Below are 20,000 nucleotides of genomic sequence, written 5' to 3' on the forward strand. Positions count from 1 at the left end.
TCCCACACAAGATTTAGCAACAGGCTGTAAAGAAAAAATATTACTACTCCAAACAGTTACATAGCAAATACATTAACAGTACCATGCTAATGTGAGTGAATGAAATGTGTTGTTTCTCTTTCTTTTCAAATGAGTCAATGCCAATAAGCTAGACAAACAAGCCAGACAGCAGACAACCTTGGTCAGTAGGAAGAGTCAAAGGGTCAAGCCTAAATTAAAAAAGATGTCATGAATCTGTACCTTAAGCCAAAACTATTCCAATATCAACATTTGTAGACATTTGAGGAATTTCAAACATAATATGATTGCTATTTTAATTCTCAGTTCTAGCGAATGACTCCAGGTCTGGTAGACCAGTGTCTAGTATACTCTATACTGAGGACTGTGAATATCATTCCTGTGTGTGTGAGTGAAGCTTCTTATCATAAGTTGGGCTGTGTAAACAGACTCCTTCTCAGAAGCTAACACAGGTCTCTGTGACACCAGGCAGCCAGGCGCTTCCATTGGGCTGCAGATTTAATTGCCTGCGGCTGCAGTCTTGTTATTAAACTGTGTTCCACCACAGCTCTCCTCCTCTCCTCTCCCGTTCTCTCCTCCTCTCCTCTCCCGTTCTCTCCTCCTCTCTTCTTTTCTCCTCTCTTCTCCTACCTTCTCCCCTCCCCTACTCACCTCTCCTCTCCTCTCGCCCTCTTTCCTCTGCTCCTCTCCTCTTCTCTCCTGCTCTCCTTTCCTCTCCTCTTTTCTCCTCTCCTCTCTTCTCCTATCCTCTCCCCTCCCCTACTCTCCTCTCACCACCACCAACTCCTCTTCTCCGCTGAATAAATATATGATTATGCAAGAATCTGGACAGATCTGTCTTTGTCTTCAATTACTATGTATTAGACAATGGAAGACTCTTGCTAGCTAAGCTAGAAGTAATGTATAGGATTCACCTCAAGACAATAGGGAGCTATTAGCCAATAGCTGAAGACTATCCTTAACTACTGAGGATAAGGAACTCTGAGGTCCATATTACTTTGAATAAACAGTGTTGAGTACGGTAATATTCTGTGATGGCAATAATCCCAAAATATTCATGGAAACTTTGGTCTCTTTAATCATTATTAGCTGAACATCGTCTCCCTGGTCTGCAGGCTCATTTGTAAATCAGTTTGTGCTTTGCTAAACCAGCGTTAAATTAAGTGCAGGTAATGACTTGAAATTGCAATTTGAATCGTAAAGACAGCAGGCCAAAAAAATCATTGGACGTAATGGAATTGGGTGATACCTATTCTCCTCCCGATAGGCACAAAACCAAATAGCGAAACAAGAATAATGGGGCTTGTGAATGAATCCCCAATTCTAAAGCGGCAGCGAGAGAGGATTATCAATTCCAGGGGGGCTGCGCTGAGTCTGAACGAGACGTTGTGCTGGTGGCCAGGCAGCCATTTGCTTTAGTATTCAGTGCACACAGGTGGGGAACAGACAAGCGTAAACAACACGCTTAATGAACTCCCTCCAGCCTCTGATAGGGACTGTGTGTGTGTGTATCTGTGTGTCTGTGTGTGTGTGTCTGTGTGTGTGTGTGTGGATGTGTGTGTGTGTGTGCACACATTCATGTGTTTATCAGTCTGTCTCTAGGACAAAGAAGTCAAACAGTCCTCCCACCCAACCAGTGGTGTAACGCTGCTATCGCTCACTATCTGGGTCTGACAGACCACAGCCTCCTTCTATGGTATGTACAACACGTGTCTCTGGTCAGACAGTGCAGAGACAAAGACAGACAGATTGTCCTCAGTCTGGACTACACACTGGTCCCACCTGTGCCAACACACGGCCCGCCCGCCTGCAGCAGAAACCCCAGAGGCCTGGTGCATTGGCATGGATTGGAGGGTCGTAGACACAAAGAGTGCTGGATCAGCACTGCGGGCCAAGCCAGAACCACATCCTGCAGCTCTCAGCACCCAGCCCAGCCAAATCCAATCATCAACCATCAGCCAGAGCCAGGAGACGAAGACCCGCCACGTTCAGAGGGGAACTGATGATGAACACAAGTTGAGGGCAAGAGAGAGAGAGACAATCCATTGATGAACAAAAAGTGGTGAAGAAAAAAGAGTAACTATTTCATTACCAGTCCTGACAGGTGTCAAAACAGAGTTGAAAGTGCGTATCAGATTGCACTCTTGCGGAATACAATGGAACAATGGTTTACCAAGGGGATTCCTTTGAAGTGGTTTCTCTCTTTTCTTTTTTCACTCCTTTATTTCCTTTGAAAAGACAGAGTGAGAGAAAGAAAAATAGAGAGAGAGAGAGGCTTGTGTGAGCTGGGGCTCCAGGTTAGGTTAGCTGCTCTCAATGCTCTCTCCCCCTCTCTCTCCCTCTCTCCCCATCTCCCCCTTTTTTCCTCCTCTCCCCCTCTTCCCCTGTTCCCCCTCTTTCCCTCATCCCCCTCTCTCCCCTGGTGCTGGGAGTCAGACAGAGGTGAGACACGGCCCTGGGAGACACACAGCCGTTTATTAAGGTGGGAATGAGAGTCAGGAGGAGAGTCAGGGGTTCACCAAAGGGGAGAGTGTTTGGCTGATTATTTGTGTTACCATCCATCCCTTGGGGGAAAGACAAGGCTGGATCTCTGGGAGAGAGAGAGAGAGGCAGAGCTTACAGCTGTCTCTGCTCCAAAACCACAATCTAACCCTGGGGTTGGGAGTCAGAGAGCTGCAGAGAAACCTGTCTTGAGGGCAAACAGGAAGAAAGAATAAGGAGTTGGCCAGCAGCAGATAAAGATGAGTGGGTTTTCTAACTCCAGACTCATCTCGACTTCTCCCATATCCTCCTCTTAGCGCTAGCCTGGCCCTGGCAGCTCTGTATGGCATGCTAGTCTCCATGGTGTTTGTTTTACTGAAACGCAGCCTCCAGCCATGCCCCCTCTGGCAACATATTTCTGTTAGCATTTGATTTTCCCCTCCCAGAAAGCTGTGCAACACTGCCGAGGTGGCAGTCTGAGAACATTAAGCAGGGCTCACATAACAAACAGCAGAACGAGAGAGAGAGAGAGAGAGAGAGAGAGAGAGAGAGAGAGAGAGAGAGAGAGAGAGAGAGAGAGAGAGAGAGAGAGAGAGAGAGAGAGAGAGAGAGAGAGAGAGAGAGAGAGAGAGAGAGAGAGAGAGAGAGAGAGAGAGAGAGAGAGAGAGAGAGAGAGAGAGAGAGAGAGAGAGAGAGAGCAAGGAAGAGAGAGCGAGAGAGAGAGAGGAAGAGAGAGGGAGACTGCTGCAACAGGGATGAACTATGATTCTTCTAAAAACACTAGCAGAGGGAGAGGGTAGGGTTTGTAGGCCATGGAGAGAGAGGAACGAGGGTCTTCCTAGTTTCTCATGCAGATGATTTCTCATTGATCTCCCATTGGCCCTGCTTGACCCTACAGTAATGAGGTGATGTCATCATGGGATGCTGACGTGTTCTCTGTGGGGCGCTGGCTTCTGGCTGCTGGCTGTGACCTCTTGGGCCTCCTCCTCCTCCAGGTCCCCTGATCAATCCCAATCCACCATGAAGAATGGGGTGTCACTGCTGGCGACAAGGGGGTTTGATAGATGAGTATCTTTGTGATTGACAGAAGGGTGTGCGGTGGGGCGAGGCGAGGTGGGGCGAGTAGAGAGTTGCCGAGCGCCCTTATGGATTACCGATACAGCCCAGTGAACTGGCCCCCTAGCAAGGAGCAGGACCCACATCCACAAGCGCAACGCACACCGACCGAACACACAGAGGGGCATGACAGAGAAAGAGGAAGTGCTAAAAAGGGCTCTGATATGATGACTACATCTCCCGAGGGAGACACGGACGGAGAGATGCTGAATAATATGATCTCACTTTGCTGGGTTTGCTAGGTTTCATGCGAGCCAATACACGTCCCTATAGATCTCTCCTAAGAATACTGTGCAGACAGGTCAAGGGGGCCAGCGAGCAGCATATCATATCCATCAAGCCCTCTCAGTGATTTCAGGCCTGTCGGCCGCTCCGTGCCGAATCCAATAATTCCCCGCTGGCCTCTTGATTTGGACAGAGCTGAGCTGTTTGAGCCAAACACAATGGAGCTCTGGGCTTTGTTTTATCAGAGATGGTCCTCTCTGTTTCTGTCACACTGTATCTAGGCTGTATGCAGAGACATTAATAAATGTGATAAGCAACACTTTGCAAATCGATGGAGACTTTCACAACCAACTCCCAGGGGTGTGTGTTACTGTAGGTACACCAGATCAACACACAGAGTGCTATTCATACCTGATGCTAGGAAACACTGAGCTCAGACAATTGATATTGGGTTGTGTTTAGGACCATAAGATAACATTGCAACAAACAACAACTATTTACAGGTATATGTCTGTATAGAACTATATTATGTAACTATGTAAGTATATTACTATGACAAAAGTTGTAAAGAGTAACACTTGTTGGGTTGTATGAATTAAGTTCCCAAGGTCTAGTCCTGTGGTGAGACACAGTGTTAGAACTGTGCTTGATAAGACACCATGAGGCTCTCAGAAAAGCTCAGCGGTTAAATGAAAGGGACTTTGAACCATGAAAAAGCTTTTGGAGTGTCCGCCCACTCTTGGGCCCTCCTGTGATGGAGCACGGAGAATAGGGAGATGAAATATGCACGGTCAAAAACTCCTGGGAGAAATCTGCTATGGAGTCACAGATACTGACCACTTCGCTAAAAATACTTTATCTCAGTTTATAGAATTAATAATATTGTACAAACTGTACAAAGAACAAGCTTTGCACCAAACATGAAACATGATCACTGATCACGTATTATGCTGATGCTGCAAGGGGAGTTCTAGAGTCAGTACTTTCTCTGAAGGGGAGAAGTAGGACAGCAGCATTAGATGAGTAGGAATTATTCAAGAGAAAATAAAGGAAGTGGAGCTGGCCCAGATGGTGTCATTGGACCAAACCCCACATGAAGAAGCCTTCACCAGGATCTCAACTCCTCTATGTAAAATTCATCCTCAGCATCCATTAGGAGGACAGACGTTGAGGCATCTGGAAATGAAGATTGAATACACTTTGAATAATTAAAGCAGGTGCAGATCAGTGGCAGGCTTGGATCCATGAGCGGGAGGCAGCGCCAGGGAGAACCAGATATAGAACCATTATAATCCACATGATAATTCACATTTCCTGTTGCTGCAGGATTCTTTTTCTGCTGTAGCAAACTGGCTCAAATGAAGATCCTACATCTGTAACACACGTATGTTGAAATAATTTAAATATCGCGAACAGAATTTGTGTTATAAGCAGTTTTAAGAGGTCATGTCATTTTTCATTCACCACCAGTACTTCACCATCAGTAATTCACCACCAGTACTTCACCACCAGTACTTCACCATCAGTAATTCACCACCAGTACTTCACCATCAGTAATTCACCACCAGTACTTCACCATCAGTAATTCACCACCAGTACTTCACCATCAGTACTTCACCATCAGTAATTCACCACCAGTACTTCACCATCAGTACTTCACCATCAGTAATTCACCACCAGTACTTCACCACCAGTACTTCACCATCAGTAATTCACCACCAGTACTTCACCATCAGTACTTCACCGCCAGTCAGCATGCCCAGCTGATGATGTCCCATCGAAACTACACCTAAACTATATCGAAACTAATTTAACACATACATATATTAATAGAATTAGCCTAAAGACAAGATTAAATTCACAATAGTCTGATGGGTGACAATATTATCAATTGTCCGATTTTATATGAAGAGATCGGTGCAGCTTGAGGCAGGAAAACGGAGTGCCAAAAAGTCACTTATTCAAATCCTCCAACAGAGTCACATGCACATGATTTCTGTATAATATCAGAAAGAGCAGTTTCTAAAATACTTACCTTTGCCAAATAACTCTCAAAATTGAAGAGGTGAGCTCTATTTCAAAATATGGCTTTTTCTAAGAATAACCGCTGTTCCATGCATGTGAGCAAGTGGAAGCCTATCCTTTAGCTCAGGCTACTAAGCAAAGACTGGTAACAAAATAAAATGTGCTATTCTGTCTTTTGAAAGACATTTTCTTATTTCCATACTGTTTCTTAAGATCTGCCAAAACAAAATTATAAAGGATTTCTTTGTGATCGATTTAACACTTTAATTGTGGTGTTTTTTGTGTTTTTTTGTTTTTACATATAGCCTACAGTAACATAAACTAATGAAAATGTTATTATGTTGTATTATATTTTTTTCTTCATGTTCACCTTCATAAATACAACCAAATGATTATTTTTCCAATAGCATATGACATTTATTTATTAGACTGTTAGAATGTTGACCTCCAAAAGACGTGTCATTGGCTTGAAGTAGGGTCCCTCCAGGCCCAGCATTTCTAGTGTTAATGGTACAGCCTCAGATGTTTGTCCCATTCTGTAAGGCTGGCTGCAGTAGTGGTGGAGTTGGCTGGTCTGTTCTGAGTAGTGACACTGGGGATGGAGAAAGCCTAAGTTGAGCAGGGCTGAGAGTTGGAGCTTGTGCTCTTTGGCAGGTCTTCTCCTCCCTTGCTTGTTTACAGTCTGTTTACTGTAGCGCTACTGCATCTTACCAAGATGCTGTTGGGCGCACGTCCTCTAGTGTGTGTGTATTGTGTGTGTGTGTGTGTGTGTGTGTGTGTGTGTGTGTGTGTGTGTGTGTGTGTGTTTGTGTGCATGCATGTGTGTACTCACAGGAGAAATGCTTTCACAACACCAGAGAGACAAGAGAGGGCGGAGGAAAAAAAACACCTGACAGCCACATGAGACAGACTGTAAATTCGAGGGAAGGAAGGAATTATGCTTGGCAGACGGGGAGGAGAGAGAGGTGGCACTGAGGATGCCTGTCTAAATGCATGAATACAGAAATTAGGACTAGAAGAGGATCCGAGTGAGGAGTAGCTTTTACTTTCCAGGTTTTACCATGAATACATACTTCATCAGACATATAGCCACAAATACATAATCAATTTTATTTAAATCTATGACAACCGGTATTAACTGGTGTTAACCAAAGCAAGCCTAGTGTGTAATATCTTAATCTAAGGAAGTACACTAGGCCTATGTTTCACCCTCCAGAGCAGTAAATGTGGGTGACAGGAGGAGAACAGAGATACACATTACCTCCCTCTGGTGTTTTGATGCTTCTTGTAATAATCAGCTAATAAAGACTAATCTCCATCTCCATGTTTACATCTGTACAGCCAAAGCTGCTCTAATGGTTATGAATTGGACAAGGAAAAGTAGCAGAAGTGTTTTATTCCCCCAGTGGGTGACATAATATACACTGAGTGTACAAAACATTAGGAACACCTGCTCTTTCCATGACATAGACTGACCAGGTGAAAGCTATGATCCCTTATTGATGTCACTTGTTAAATCCACTTCAATCAGTGTAGATGAAGGGGAGGAGACAGGTTAAAGAAGGATTTTTAAGTCTTGAGACAATTGAGACATGGATTGTGTATGTGTGCCATTCAGAAGGTGAATTGGCAAGGCGGGTACAACTCAATATTAGGATGGTGTTCCTAATGTTTTGTACACTCAGTGTATAGGTACTGCATGTAGGGAACTCCATAAGGACTCATTGTTTGATCATGTTTTGGGTATAGCCCTTCTATCAGGGATTTGATTCTTTGACTAAGCCCAGTTCTGTAACGAGTCCATCACATTGTTGGAGACTGGCTGCAAACAGACAGACAGCCGCTACTTCTACCAGACCAACAGACCCTACCCACAACCACTGTCCATGACAACCCTGCACAGCGGAACAAATTTGTTTGTTTCAATGTTTGTTTGTTTATTCATTTATCCTGATGGGTTTCTCAAGTGTGGCTTACTCTAGCAATTTTCTGCCTGGTCGGATTTAATGTGCTCCTTTGTTTATCGGCTGTCAGGCAGATGTTGATTGATATACATTTGATTTGCTAATGTTACTCATTACATTGGGGGACTTAGTTACGATGCTGGTGGACACACAACTATGAGAAATGTATTTTGGCATATCAATGGGCATACAGATACTGTAAAAGTTGAGTGTGACTTGGCGAAAGAGTGATAACACAATAAATCTCTATGACTTATTTACACATTATTTCAAATGTTGCGTCATTTTCCTTCCTATCCAAAATGCCTACTCCATTGAAACCCGTTGTTTTATATACATTTTGGGTTCAATTGTATTATCGACTATGGTGCACAAAGAGTCCATCAAAAGAAAGGATAAATGGTGGCCATGGCATTGTGCAACATAAAATAATAGCATCTATGTGTAACAAGCCTATTGATACGGACTATTCATGTTACCATGGTAACCTATGCACCAAAATGAGAAAATATCAGTGCTGGGAGTATAGTGTATGTGAGTGGTTTGGTTGGATTACAGCTCAGCTCAGGGGGAAGAACAGGCTGTCTGACTGATGGCATTTAGTCCACCATTTTGACCATCACTATGACACCACGAAACCTCATTGTATGTGTCGCCTCTCACCTCTCCCCTATTTTCTCTATTCTCTGCCCTTTCTTCACACACCTTTTCCCAAAAATACAGCCCCCCACAGCCCGGCCCCTCCACCACCCTGTATGAATGCATGCCAAATTGTCTTTCCTGAGACTAGACACTTAGCCACGTTTATAGACGCAGCTTTGCAGGGAGAGAGAGCATTGGTTTTACAGAAACAGAACAGAATGTTAATCCATGTAATTTCCTTTTAGAGGTAAGAGAGTGAGAGAGAGAGAGAGAGAGAGAGAGAGAGAGAGAGAGAGAGAGAGAGAGAGAGAGAGAGAGAGAGAGAGAGAGAGAGAGAGAGAGAGAGAGAGAGAGAGAGAGAGAGAGAGAGAGAGAGAGAGAGAGAGAGAGAGAGAGAGAGAGAGAGAGTGAGGGAGAGAGAGTGGGAGAGAGAGAAAGAGAGAGAGAAAGAGAGAGAGAGAGAAAGAGACAGAGAGAAAGAGAGAGAGAGAGAGCATCTGTAGTGCTGTGAGCGGCGACGCCTGCAGCTACGCTGCAGAGATAAAAGCTGCGGTCCGTAATTGGATTGAGGTAGGATACCTCATGGCCAATTAATATCATAAATAAACCGCAATGTAACCCAGACGCATGGGAAAGGTGTTCTGCCATGGAAGAGATAAGGAACCTACTCTGCTCACAGCCAAGACAAACACATGTATACATCAGGCACATTCAGAGACGCTCGCAGCACTGAACAGCAGAACACAGCGTCTGAACAGATAGCTCAGGGTTTCACGTCCCCCGAGGTCACTCGACATGGCTGTAAATGTGAATTTACACTTTTAAGTAGGTGATTGTCACAGGGATCAGTGGGTTTGGAGATTAAGGTTTGAAGGAATTTGTTTGTTTGTTACAGTTGACTGAGTTTGTGATTTTATTGTACATTTCGTACAGTGTGTGTGTGTGTGTGTGTGTGTGTGTGTGTGTGTGTGTGTGTGTGTGTGTGTGTGTGTGTGTGATGGAGGGCTGTGTTCTGCCAGTAAACAGTTCACTCTTGTACAGCACCACAGAGCGTGCACTTGGCATTCCACGGTTGGGCCGAAAGAGAGAGAGAGAGAGAGGGAGAGAAGGAGAGAGAGAGAGAGAGAGAGAGGGAGAGAGATAGAAGGAGAGAGAGAGAGAGAGAGAGAGAGAGAGAGAGAGAGAGAGAGAGAGAGAGAGAGAGAGAGAGAGAGAGAGAGAGATTGGGTTTGGTGGTGGTAATACGGTACAGAGAGAGAGACAGCAGAGCAGCGGATGAGATTGATATTGGCTTTCATGCAAATGTAACATTTGGAAATGTAGAACACAATACAATTTGCATAGTCATTCACCCTGGCCTGTTTATAAGTGCATAAATCCAGGGCTGGTTTTATTTAAACAGCTGCTGCTTTACCACTCATAGCATCTGAGGCCCAGGCATGGTGGCACGACAATACCAAGAGCCCAGCTGGGGACTACTGGATATCAACCAGCACGTGCATCACTCTCATCAACAGGAGGAGGAGTGTGTGTGTGCGTGCCTGCATGTGCGTGCCTGTATTTCTGTATGACAGGTTTCACAGTGTGTGAGTGGGTATGACACTGACTGGCGTCATCAATTTAATGTGTTACTGAAGAGATGGTTGTTACACAGGGAGACAGTGTGCAGTATTTTGGGACAGTGGGGATCTCTCACCTCTGACACATTGACACGGCCCTCCTGGAAGGAACAGTCGTTGGCGTTCTGAGTGCACATGTGGCGGTATTTACACCAGTGGCAGGGGAATGAGCCATTGACACATGACAGACACCTGCAAACGGAGAGACATAGAGAGAGAATGAGTCACTGCAGAGAATCTAAAACAATTCAACAGAACAAAAACACATTTATCGACTGTTTAAATGGCTGTCCTTGCCTAACAACCTCATCTCAGTCTCACATCTTAATTTTCTGACCAATATTAATATCAATCTCCATGTTGAAGAGGCAGGTTGAATGAGAGGTAGGTGGAAATGAAAGAGGTAGAGATAAAAGGCTGATCAAGATGAGTGACTGTCAACTATTCATCCTATCAACAGCTACTGAGAGATAGAGAGTAAAGAAGATGGGGACAGAAAGATAGACCCAAAGGCAGGGGGAAAACAGGTAGAACATTGGTGAGATTAAAAGAGGACTGAGAGGAGAAAGGAGGGTGGCCTTATAGCTAGGTCATTAATCAGAGTGGCATATAGCCTGGCGGTTAGAGCGTTGGGCCAATGACTGAAAGTTTGCTAGTTCGAAACCCCAAGCCGACAAGGTGGAACAGCTGTCTATGTGCCCTTGAGCAAGGCATTTAAGACTAATTGCTCCAGGGTTGCTGTTGATAATGGCACTAGTGAATAATACACACTAGTGAAATAGGACTAATATAAGCACCCACCAAATTAATTAATCACTTAATCCATCACTCTCCTGATCATATGTGTGACACCATGGTCTAGAGGGATTTAAATAAAAGACATAGGTTTCCACTGGTCACAAATACACACACACTGAACACACACGGTGCATTGGTTTGGTTAAAACTAAGAGCTACCGCAATAAAATATATTGATTGGCTGTACGTGAAACACAACATGATTTGAATTATATTAATTTCACTCTCACAAAAAATTGTAAGAATGATCAGTCTCTTTCGAATCACTACAAAAAAACACTTCAGGGTAGCCTCTTAACACTGGTATACAAACTCATCAGGATCAATTCTGCTGGTGATTTGTCCAATTAAGTAATTTAACAATCATTTAGAAGCAACACTAGAATACAACACAGCCCTCCAGGACACGAGTAGATGCTTAATGAAACATTTAAATCAGTTAATTGATCAATCAGCCTCTAGAATAGATGTCCAGAATCAACCCTGCTTCTGAGGCTGGCTGTTCCATCCTCCATCCTAAACACTAGGGTAGACCAAGGTGAAAACCTGATTCAACTCCATTTTTGCCCTGTACTTAAAGGTCATCTACCTCAAACTTTTAAAGTCACTTCAGTAGAGTAATTATCTTACTTCAGGAAGAATGTGTCAGTGTGTCTAAATTTTTTTGGGATTATTGGACTTTGAACAGAGCAGAACAGAACAGAGCAGAACACAGCAGAACAGAGCAAAGTTTTACTCTTCCAGTTGCCATGTCTCCAACGGACAGTAAAATAAACATAGAGAGGAAAATGGCTCGAGCGATATACTCCTCCTTCCTATTCAACATGTTCAAAGGCTTACATTCAAATAAGCTGCAAGGCCCAGATAAGCCTGTTTTTCTCCAAACTCCTTTTTCCTTAGTTCAGAAAGCGTAAATGAACATGGATTACCAGCAGCCTCAACAAGGTTGGTATAGCTACAGGAGAGTAAAATAGCGGATAAAATAAAATACATGCATTAGTTTGACTCCACTCCGCTTCGCCCCACATAAACACATTGATTTCTCAAAAATCTTTATGAGTTATACAAAGCCCTTTAACTTGCCTCCTACTCCCATATTCCAGTGACAGAATGAGGCATGTGTAGCAGAGCTCCACACTACTATAATGAGCAGGACCCACTAGCATCCTAGCTCTACGGGATAAAGTCTATAATCGATTCCTGTATGTGTATTACTATGGGGAGGAAGAGAGAGAGAGAGAGAGAGAGAGAGAGAGAGAGAGCGACAGCGAGGGTGGATTTGTGCTACGCTAACAGCCTGCTATTTGTTTGCTTCTGAGGGGTATTACCTTCTAGTCTCCAGACATCTGGGTCTATCGATCCCAGCTAGATGCAGACAGAGAAGGGGGGCAATGCCCTTTGAACCCTGCTGATTCTTAGCGCCACACTGGGAGATGTGCATGTGCTACAGCAGGAAATCAAAGCCTCTGCAGTGCTCTGGGGCTGCTACTGCAAACTAGTAAATGTTTCTTGTCTGCTAATCAGACCACCCAAGACCATACATTGATACTTAATCAAATATAGAATATATGTATTTAAGTATGCATACAGTACCCACTGTTTCCATTGTAAAAAATATACTTCATATCGGTATCAGTAAACAGACAGATACATTGATATAATGATCCTATTTAATTAAAGCTTTCCTTGTTTCTGCTTAAATTACAAACATGCTTTATTGTTGCTATAGTGCCTATTCAGGAGCTGGGTGAATAAACACTCAGAGGCTGTTTCCTTTGTTCTGCCTGGTTCAGCAGGAAAGGTAGAGGTAGATGAGAGAAGAGGTAGAGGAGAGGTACTCAGTCCCGCCAGGTGGAGTGGCACCATGCCTGGCCTATCACTCACCCTCTGCTGTCTGGAAATATCACACCTGAACCTGGGCAATAACAAACTCATCTTCCCACCTCTACCTCCAATCTAACAACTCAGAACATCTATCAGGTCTATCACTATTTATCTGTTCTCTATTTGTTCTTATCCTAACACCTATAGTATGATCTGTGATAGATAGATACTGTATGTTCAGAACAAAGTGAATGTTAGATTGAAAAGACAATTGGGATCATTGAAGTGAGAGTGGATACCACAAAATAATACCTCTTCCTCCCATCTAAACCATTCTTTAGATTGATAGAATGTTATCAGAATGTTGTAGCCCAATGTTCTTGTCCTGTTACAACAGTGAAGTGTCTCCAGGTGGTCAAGCAGCACCAGGCCAGTAGCTGGCAGTATTGGGGAGTAGTGAACTACATGTAGTTCAACTAGTAATTTAACTACATTTTGCAGTAGCTTGGTAGTAGTTGAACTAAATTCAAATCTTGGTAGTGTTTTCAGTAGTTCATTACCTTTTTGCCATATAGTGGTGTAGCTAACTACTGGAACTACACACTACTTTAAAAAATGTAAAAGTATATTATGAGGGAAGTAGGCAATCATTTCCTTTCTTTTTCAGCATCAGACCAGCCTAATTCTTGTGTTTAATAGGCTAAATTACACATTCTGTTAACATATGACCCCAAAGTGATCTGTTCTTGCAATTTGTAGTCTATGATATTTCAGATTTACAGTTTGGATGTAGTGAATTACTTTTTCAAAAGAACTTCAGTGGTCCTCTGTAGCTCAGCTGGTAGAGCACGGTGCTTGTAACGCCAAGGTAGTGGGTTCGATCCCCGGGACCACCCATACACAAAAAAAATGTATGCACGCATAACTGTAAGTCGCTTTGGATAAAAGCGTCTGCTAAATGGCATATTATTATAATTAGACTGTATTTTACAAAAGGGTAGGTTTAGTGTAGCTTAATTTCTTACTGTGAAGCAACTGGTAGCTTGGTAAACTATATTTTCAGAGAAGCTTCCCCAACACTGGTAGCAGGGAGATGCGGTGAACACCCACCCTGTCTACGAGAGCCTGTCTCAGGGCTCTCTGTCTTCCATGAGTGAGCCTTTTCAAGGGCTCTGAATCCTACATGCATTTCATCATTCTTTTTATATTCTAATAGGCATTGTGGTTTGGCTGAGGCGCTAACCTTTTAGCTCTGTGGACACATTATTCCCAACACAATGGGCACAATCCATCTCTCCTTCACTTGTTTTCACCCCCCTCTCCCTCTTTTTCTCCGCGCTCCTCTCATTAAAAATACATTCGGTCCCTCACACGCTCAATTAAACTATTCCGGCAGTCTTTTTAATGCAAAACTCTAATATTGTTACTGTGTATGTAAATAGCTGGCGGGAAAATTTGCCTTGCCAAGTAAAGTGCCCCCCCCCGCCCACCATGCCCGTCACCTCTGAGGAAAGCTCTTTATTGCCCAGCAGCCCCGTTGGCACACCCGGCCCACTGGCAGCCTACACACGCTGGGGTCAGGGTCAGAGGTCAGGAGGGGAGTAGGTCAGGGGGTCAGGGGGTCACGTGGGTTCTGTGTGGCTGACAAGGCTGGGCTGTTAAAACTAGACTGTAGTGTACTGTAATGTCCTGATGGAGTGTGTTGCATACAGCACATCAAAGACCTCACTATGCCTGCTTATTCAATGAGAGAGGCATGGTGGGAGTGCTTAACCAGCCCTCATGCACACACACACGCACACACACACACACACACACACACAGACACACATACACACACACACACACACGTGGTAGACAGCGCACACCCACACATACATAGGTCCATATATAATCACAAATCCTCTACGTTCAAAGACGATGATACAAGCCTTGATAAGAGGTCCAGGTGAACACTTTACATACGCTCTCCATTATGTCCAGCTCTAATGGGGCGCCAGGGCAGCTAATTAGCAGAATATTGCTATGCTAATGTATGCAGCTCACAGAGCAGGGGCGAGGAAAAAAATATGTTTGATAAATAAGAGCAGAGAGGAACATCTGGACCAGAAGGAGAAAGGACCAACAGGAAAGAAGAGAGAAAAGGAGAGCATGAAAGGAAGAGATGGGTAGCATGTCAGGGTAGGGGAGAGTTAGAGGGGAGGAGATGGGTAGCATGTCAGGGTAGGGGAGAGTTAGAGGGGAGGAGATGGGTAGCATGTCAGGGTAGGGGAGAGTTAGAGGGGAGGAGATGGGTAGCATGTCAGGGTAGGGGGAGAGTTAGAGGGGAGGAGATGGGTAGCATGTCAGGGTAGGGGGAGAGTTAGAGGGGAGGAGATGGGTAGCATGTCAGGGTAGGGGAGAGTTAGAGGGGAGGAGATGGGTAGCATGTCAGGGTAGGGGGAGAGTTAGAGGGGGAGGAGATGGGTAGAATGTCAGGGTAGGGGAGAGTTAGAGGGGAGGAGATGGGTAGCATGTCAGGGTAGGGGAGAGTTAGAGGGGAGGAGATGGGTAGCATGTCAGGGTAGGGGAGAGTTAGAGGGGAGGAGATGGGTAGCATGTCAGGGTAGGGGAGAGTTAGAGGGGAGGAGATGGGTAGCATGTCAGGGTAGGGGAGAGTTAGAGGGGAGGAGATGGGTAGCATGTCAGGGTAGGGGAGAGTTAGAGGGGAGGAGATGGGTAGCATGTCAGGGTAGGGGAGAGTTAGAGGGGAGGAGATGGGTAGCATGTCAGGGTAGGGGAGAGTTAGAGGGGAGGAGATGGGTAGCATGTCAGGGTAGGGGAGAGTTAGAGGGGAGGAGATGGAGAGAATGAAGGGGGTAGGGGAGAGTTAGAGGGGAGGAGATGGGTAGCATGTCAGGGTAGGGGAGAGTTAGAGGGGAGGAGATGGAGAGAATGAGGGGGGTAGGGGAGAGTTAGAGGGGAGGAGATGGAGAGAATGAAGGGGGGTAGGGGAGAGTTAGAGGGGAGGAGATGGAGAAGAGATATAGGGGAAAGAGGATGAGAGAGAAAGTGAGAGAATGGGGAAGGATGGCTAGAGAGGAAGAGGGAGAGATTAAATATATAATAATGGAGTGGGAAATGATAAGGGTGAGAGGGGAGATGGGGGTCTTTGGACCATATCTATATGTTTAGTGAAAGGCAGAGCAAGGGATGGTGGGATACAGTGGCTTGTGAAAGTATTCACCCCCTCTTAGGGTATGTCTCTATAAGCTTGGCACATCTAGCCACTGGGATTTTTGCCCATTCTTCAAGGCAAGACTGCTCCAGCTCCTTCAAATTGGATGGGTTCCGCTGGTGTACAGCAATCTTTAAGTCATACCACAGATTCTCAATTGGATTGAGGTCTGGGCTTTGACTAGGCCATTCCAAGACATTTAAATGTTTCCCCTTAAACCACTCGAGTGTTGCTTTAGCAGTATGCTTAGGGTCATTGTCCTGCTGGAAGGTGAACCGTCCCAGCCTCAAATCTCTGGAAGACTGAAACAGGTTTCCCTCAAGAATTTCCCTGTATTTAGCGCCATCCATCATTCCTTCAATTCTGACCAGTTTCCCAGTCCCTGCCGATGAAAAACATCCCCACAGCATGATGCTGCCACCACCATGCTTCACTGTGGGGATGGTGTTCTCGGTGTGATGAGAGGTGTTGCGTTTGCGCCAGACATAGCATTTTCCTTGATGGCCAAAAAGCTCAATTTTAGTCTCATCTGACCAGAGTACCTACTTCCATATGTTTGGGGAGTCTCCCACATGCCTTTTGGCAAACACCAAATGTGTTTGCTTATTTTTTTCTTTAAGCAATGGCTTTTTTTCTGGCCACTCTTCCGTAAAACCCAGCTCTGTGGAGTGTACGGCTTAAAGTGGTCCTATGGACAGATACTCCAATCTCCGCTTCAGGGTTATCTTTGGTCTCTTTGTTGCCTCTCTGATTAATGCCCTCCTTGCCTGGTCCGTGAGTTTTGGTGGGCGGCCCTCTCTTGGCAGGTTTGTTGTGGTGCCATATTCTTTCCATTTTTTTATAATGGATTTAATGGTGTTCCGTGGGATGTTCAATGTTTCTGATATTTTTTTATAACCCAACCCTGATCTGTACTTCTCCACAACTTTGTCCCTGACCTGTTTGGAGAGCTCCTTGGTCTTCATGGTGCCGCTTGCTTGGTGGTGCCCCTTGCTTAGTGGTGTTACAGACACTGGGGCCTTTCAGAACAGGTGTATATATACTGAGACACATGTGCACACAGGTGGACTTTATTTAACTAATTATGTGACTTCTGAAGGTAATTGGTTGCACCATATCTTATTTAGGGGCTTCATAGCAAAGGGGGTGAATTTTTTGTTATTTTTTTCATTTCACTTCACCAATTTGGACTATTTTGTGTATGTCCATTACATGAAATCCAAATAAAAATCAATTTAAATTACAGGTTGTAGTGCAACAAAATAGGAAAAATGCCAAGGGGGTTGAATACTTTTGCAAGGCACTGTAGATACAGGGGCTAAAGGAACATAACTCAGTGTAGTAAAACATGATCAATGACATCAGAGGAGCTCCAAGTTATTAAGAAAATGACATTAAGGGTCTGATCTCATCAGCAGTAACAAGCACTGCAGAGCAGAGAGGAGAGGGTGTCTTTCTCTCTCTCTCGTTCTCTATTTCTCGCTCCTCTTTCTCTATCTCTCTTTCTCTCTCTCTCTCACACACACACACACACACACACACACACACACACAGAATGACGTAAAACAGAACTTACGATTGGTGCACACTGCAGTTGTAGAAGACAAAGTCCACACTGGCAAACTTCTTCCCTGTCTCCTTAGACTTCAGATACAGCTTCACAGTACGCTTGTCCCCTAGAAAGATTTACAGTCATATACAGCTTCTAGGGCTGGGGGATATGGCCAAAATATCTTTCACAATATTTTTCACATTGTTGACGGTATGACCATATTTGATGGTATTTTATGTTTTTGATTTATAAAAGTTCTAAATATGCTTTATGAGTAGTTCATGACCCTAAGGTGGCAACACATACATTATAAGTGATTTCAATGGGGCTTTCTCCATTCTGATTGTTTCATACTGTTCAATCTAACGTCAAACAAAAATCATTTTCGGCATTTTCATCAATTCCTGCATTTCCTGTACTTTTATTATAATTTCCACATTATTCTAATTCTATAGATGGAATATAGTGGGCAGCACCTTGAATACATTGTGGTTTGACATGACAACAAATACATAAGCCAGGGAGGAATTTTTGACAGGGTAGGAACCAAAGTGTTGGTCAGTGTTTCCAGGTGACCCTAATTAGATGTTACATTGCATGTTTTCTTACCTCTTGTACACTATATATACAAAAGTATGTGAACACCCCTTCAAATTAGTGCAATCTCCATAGACAAACATTGGCAGTAGAATGGTCGTACTGAAGAGCTCAGTGACTTTCAACGTGGCACCGTCATAGGATGCCACCTTTCCAACAAGTCAATTCGTAACATTTCCGCCCTGCTGGAGCTGCCCCTGTCAACTGTAAGTGCCATTATTGTGAAATGGAAACGTCTAGGAGAAACAACGGCTCAGCCGTGAAGTGGTAGGCAACACAAGCTCACAGAATGGGACCGGCGAGTTCTGAAGCACGCAACGCGTAAAATCGTCTGTCCTCAGTTGCAACTCTCACTACCGAGTCCCAAACTGCCTCTGGAAGCAACGTCAGCACAAGAACGGTTCGTCGGGAGCTTCATGAAATGGGTTTCCATGGCCGAGCAGCTGAACACAAGCCTAAGATCACCATGTGCAATGCCAAGCTTCGGCTGGAGTGGTGTAAAGCTCGCCGCCATTGGAGCAGTGGAAACGCGTTCTCTGGAGTGATGAATCACGCTTCACCATCTGGCAGTCTGACGGACGAATATGGGTTTGGCGGATTCCAGGAGAACTCTACCTGCCTGAATGCATAGTGCCAACTGCAAAGTTTGGTGAAGGAGGAATAATGGTATGGGGTTGTTTTTCATGGTTCGGGCTAGGCCCCTTAGTTCCAGTGAAGGGAAATCTTAACGCTTACAATGACATTCTAGACGATTCTGTGCTTCCAACTGGCAACAGTTTGGGGAAAGCCCTTTCCTGTTTCAACATGACAATGCCCCCGTGCACAAAGCGAGGTCCATACAGAAATGGTTTGTCGAGATCGGTGTGGAAGAACTTGACTGGCCTGCACAGAGGCCTGATCTCAACTCCATCTAACACCTTTGGGATTCATTGGAACGCCGACTGCGAGCCAGGCCTAATCACCCAACATTAGTGCCCGACCTCACTAAAGCTCTTGTAGCTGAATGGAAGAAAGTCCCCGCAGCAATGTTCCAACATCTAGTGGAAAGCCTTCCCAGAAGAGTGGAGGCTGTTATAGCAGCAAAGGGGGGACTAACTCCATATTAATGCCCATGATATTGGAATTAGATGTTTTGGTCATGCAGTGTTGCTAGCTAGCTAGCTAGCTAACATATTCATGCTTCACCTATTCCTCTCTGATTTAGAAGATAACATTGCACAAACAACATGCTTATCTTAGCCTACACCCTCACTGGTACCAGGCTGTATTAGCTAGCTACGTTTGCTAGCTAGCCAGGTAACTACCGATTAGTATTAGCGGCTAACACAATTTATTTTAGCAACAACTTGTTAAGAAAAGACAAACTAGCAGCCAGTAGTTGGCAGACAGTAAGATACACAAAGTAATAGTGTAATTATAGAACACTTGCAAGCATGTCACCATGTCTGCATCCATCTGGCCATGCAGATGGATAGGACAAAAAAGGGTTCTATGCTTGCTTCATATATGGCATGCCTAAAGGTTCTATATAGAACTGAAATTGGTTCCATATAGAACCCTATATGGAGCCCAAGGGTTCTATATGGAACCAGTTGTGGTTCAGTGAAGAAGAACTCCTGGGGTTCTGATCAAAGAACTCTACAAAAGGGTTCTATATAGAACCTTTAGAGGTGCCATATATGAAGCAAGCATAGAACCCTTTTTGGTTCTATCCAGAACCTTTTTTTCTAAGAATGTACACTGCCCAGCCCTAACAGATTCACAGTACGTTTGTCCCCAAGAAAGAGTCTCAGTATGTCAGTATAACACAATCTACACACAGACAAATAATAAAATAAAACAATGTTGTTCACACACAGTGTAACTGCGTTATATTACCAGCAAATAGCAGCATGAGGATGCAGTGGCTAAATGTCTCACCC

General features: G+C 44.4%; 1 protein-coding gene across 1 annotated transcript in view; it reads right to left on the reverse strand.

Annotated features, from left to right (window-relative positions):
• Positions 1–20,000, reverse strand: part of LOC121545588 (plexin-A1) — a 241,020-nt gene that overhangs the window by 74,599 nt on the left and 146,421 nt on the right. The window contains exons 7-9 of the mRNA XM_041856243.2: positions 19,999–20,000; positions 17,506–17,605; positions 10,168–10,282 (exon numbers count right to left, since the gene is read on the reverse strand). The exon at positions 19,999–20,000 is cut by the window's right edge and continues 152 nt beyond it. Of these exons, the coding sequence (XP_041712177.1) occupies positions 10,168–10,282; positions 17,506–17,605; positions 19,999–20,000 (217 nt within the window). The remainder of the gene's footprint in view (positions 1–10,167; positions 10,283–17,505; positions 17,606–19,998) is intronic.

This window comes from Coregonus clupeaformis, chromosome 30 (genome assembly GCF_020615455.1).
Source record: "Coregonus clupeaformis isolate EN_2021a chromosome 30, ASM2061545v1, whole genome shotgun sequence".
NCBI classification, from domain to species: Eukaryota; Metazoa; Chordata; class Actinopteri; order Salmoniformes; family Salmonidae; genus Coregonus; species Coregonus clupeaformis.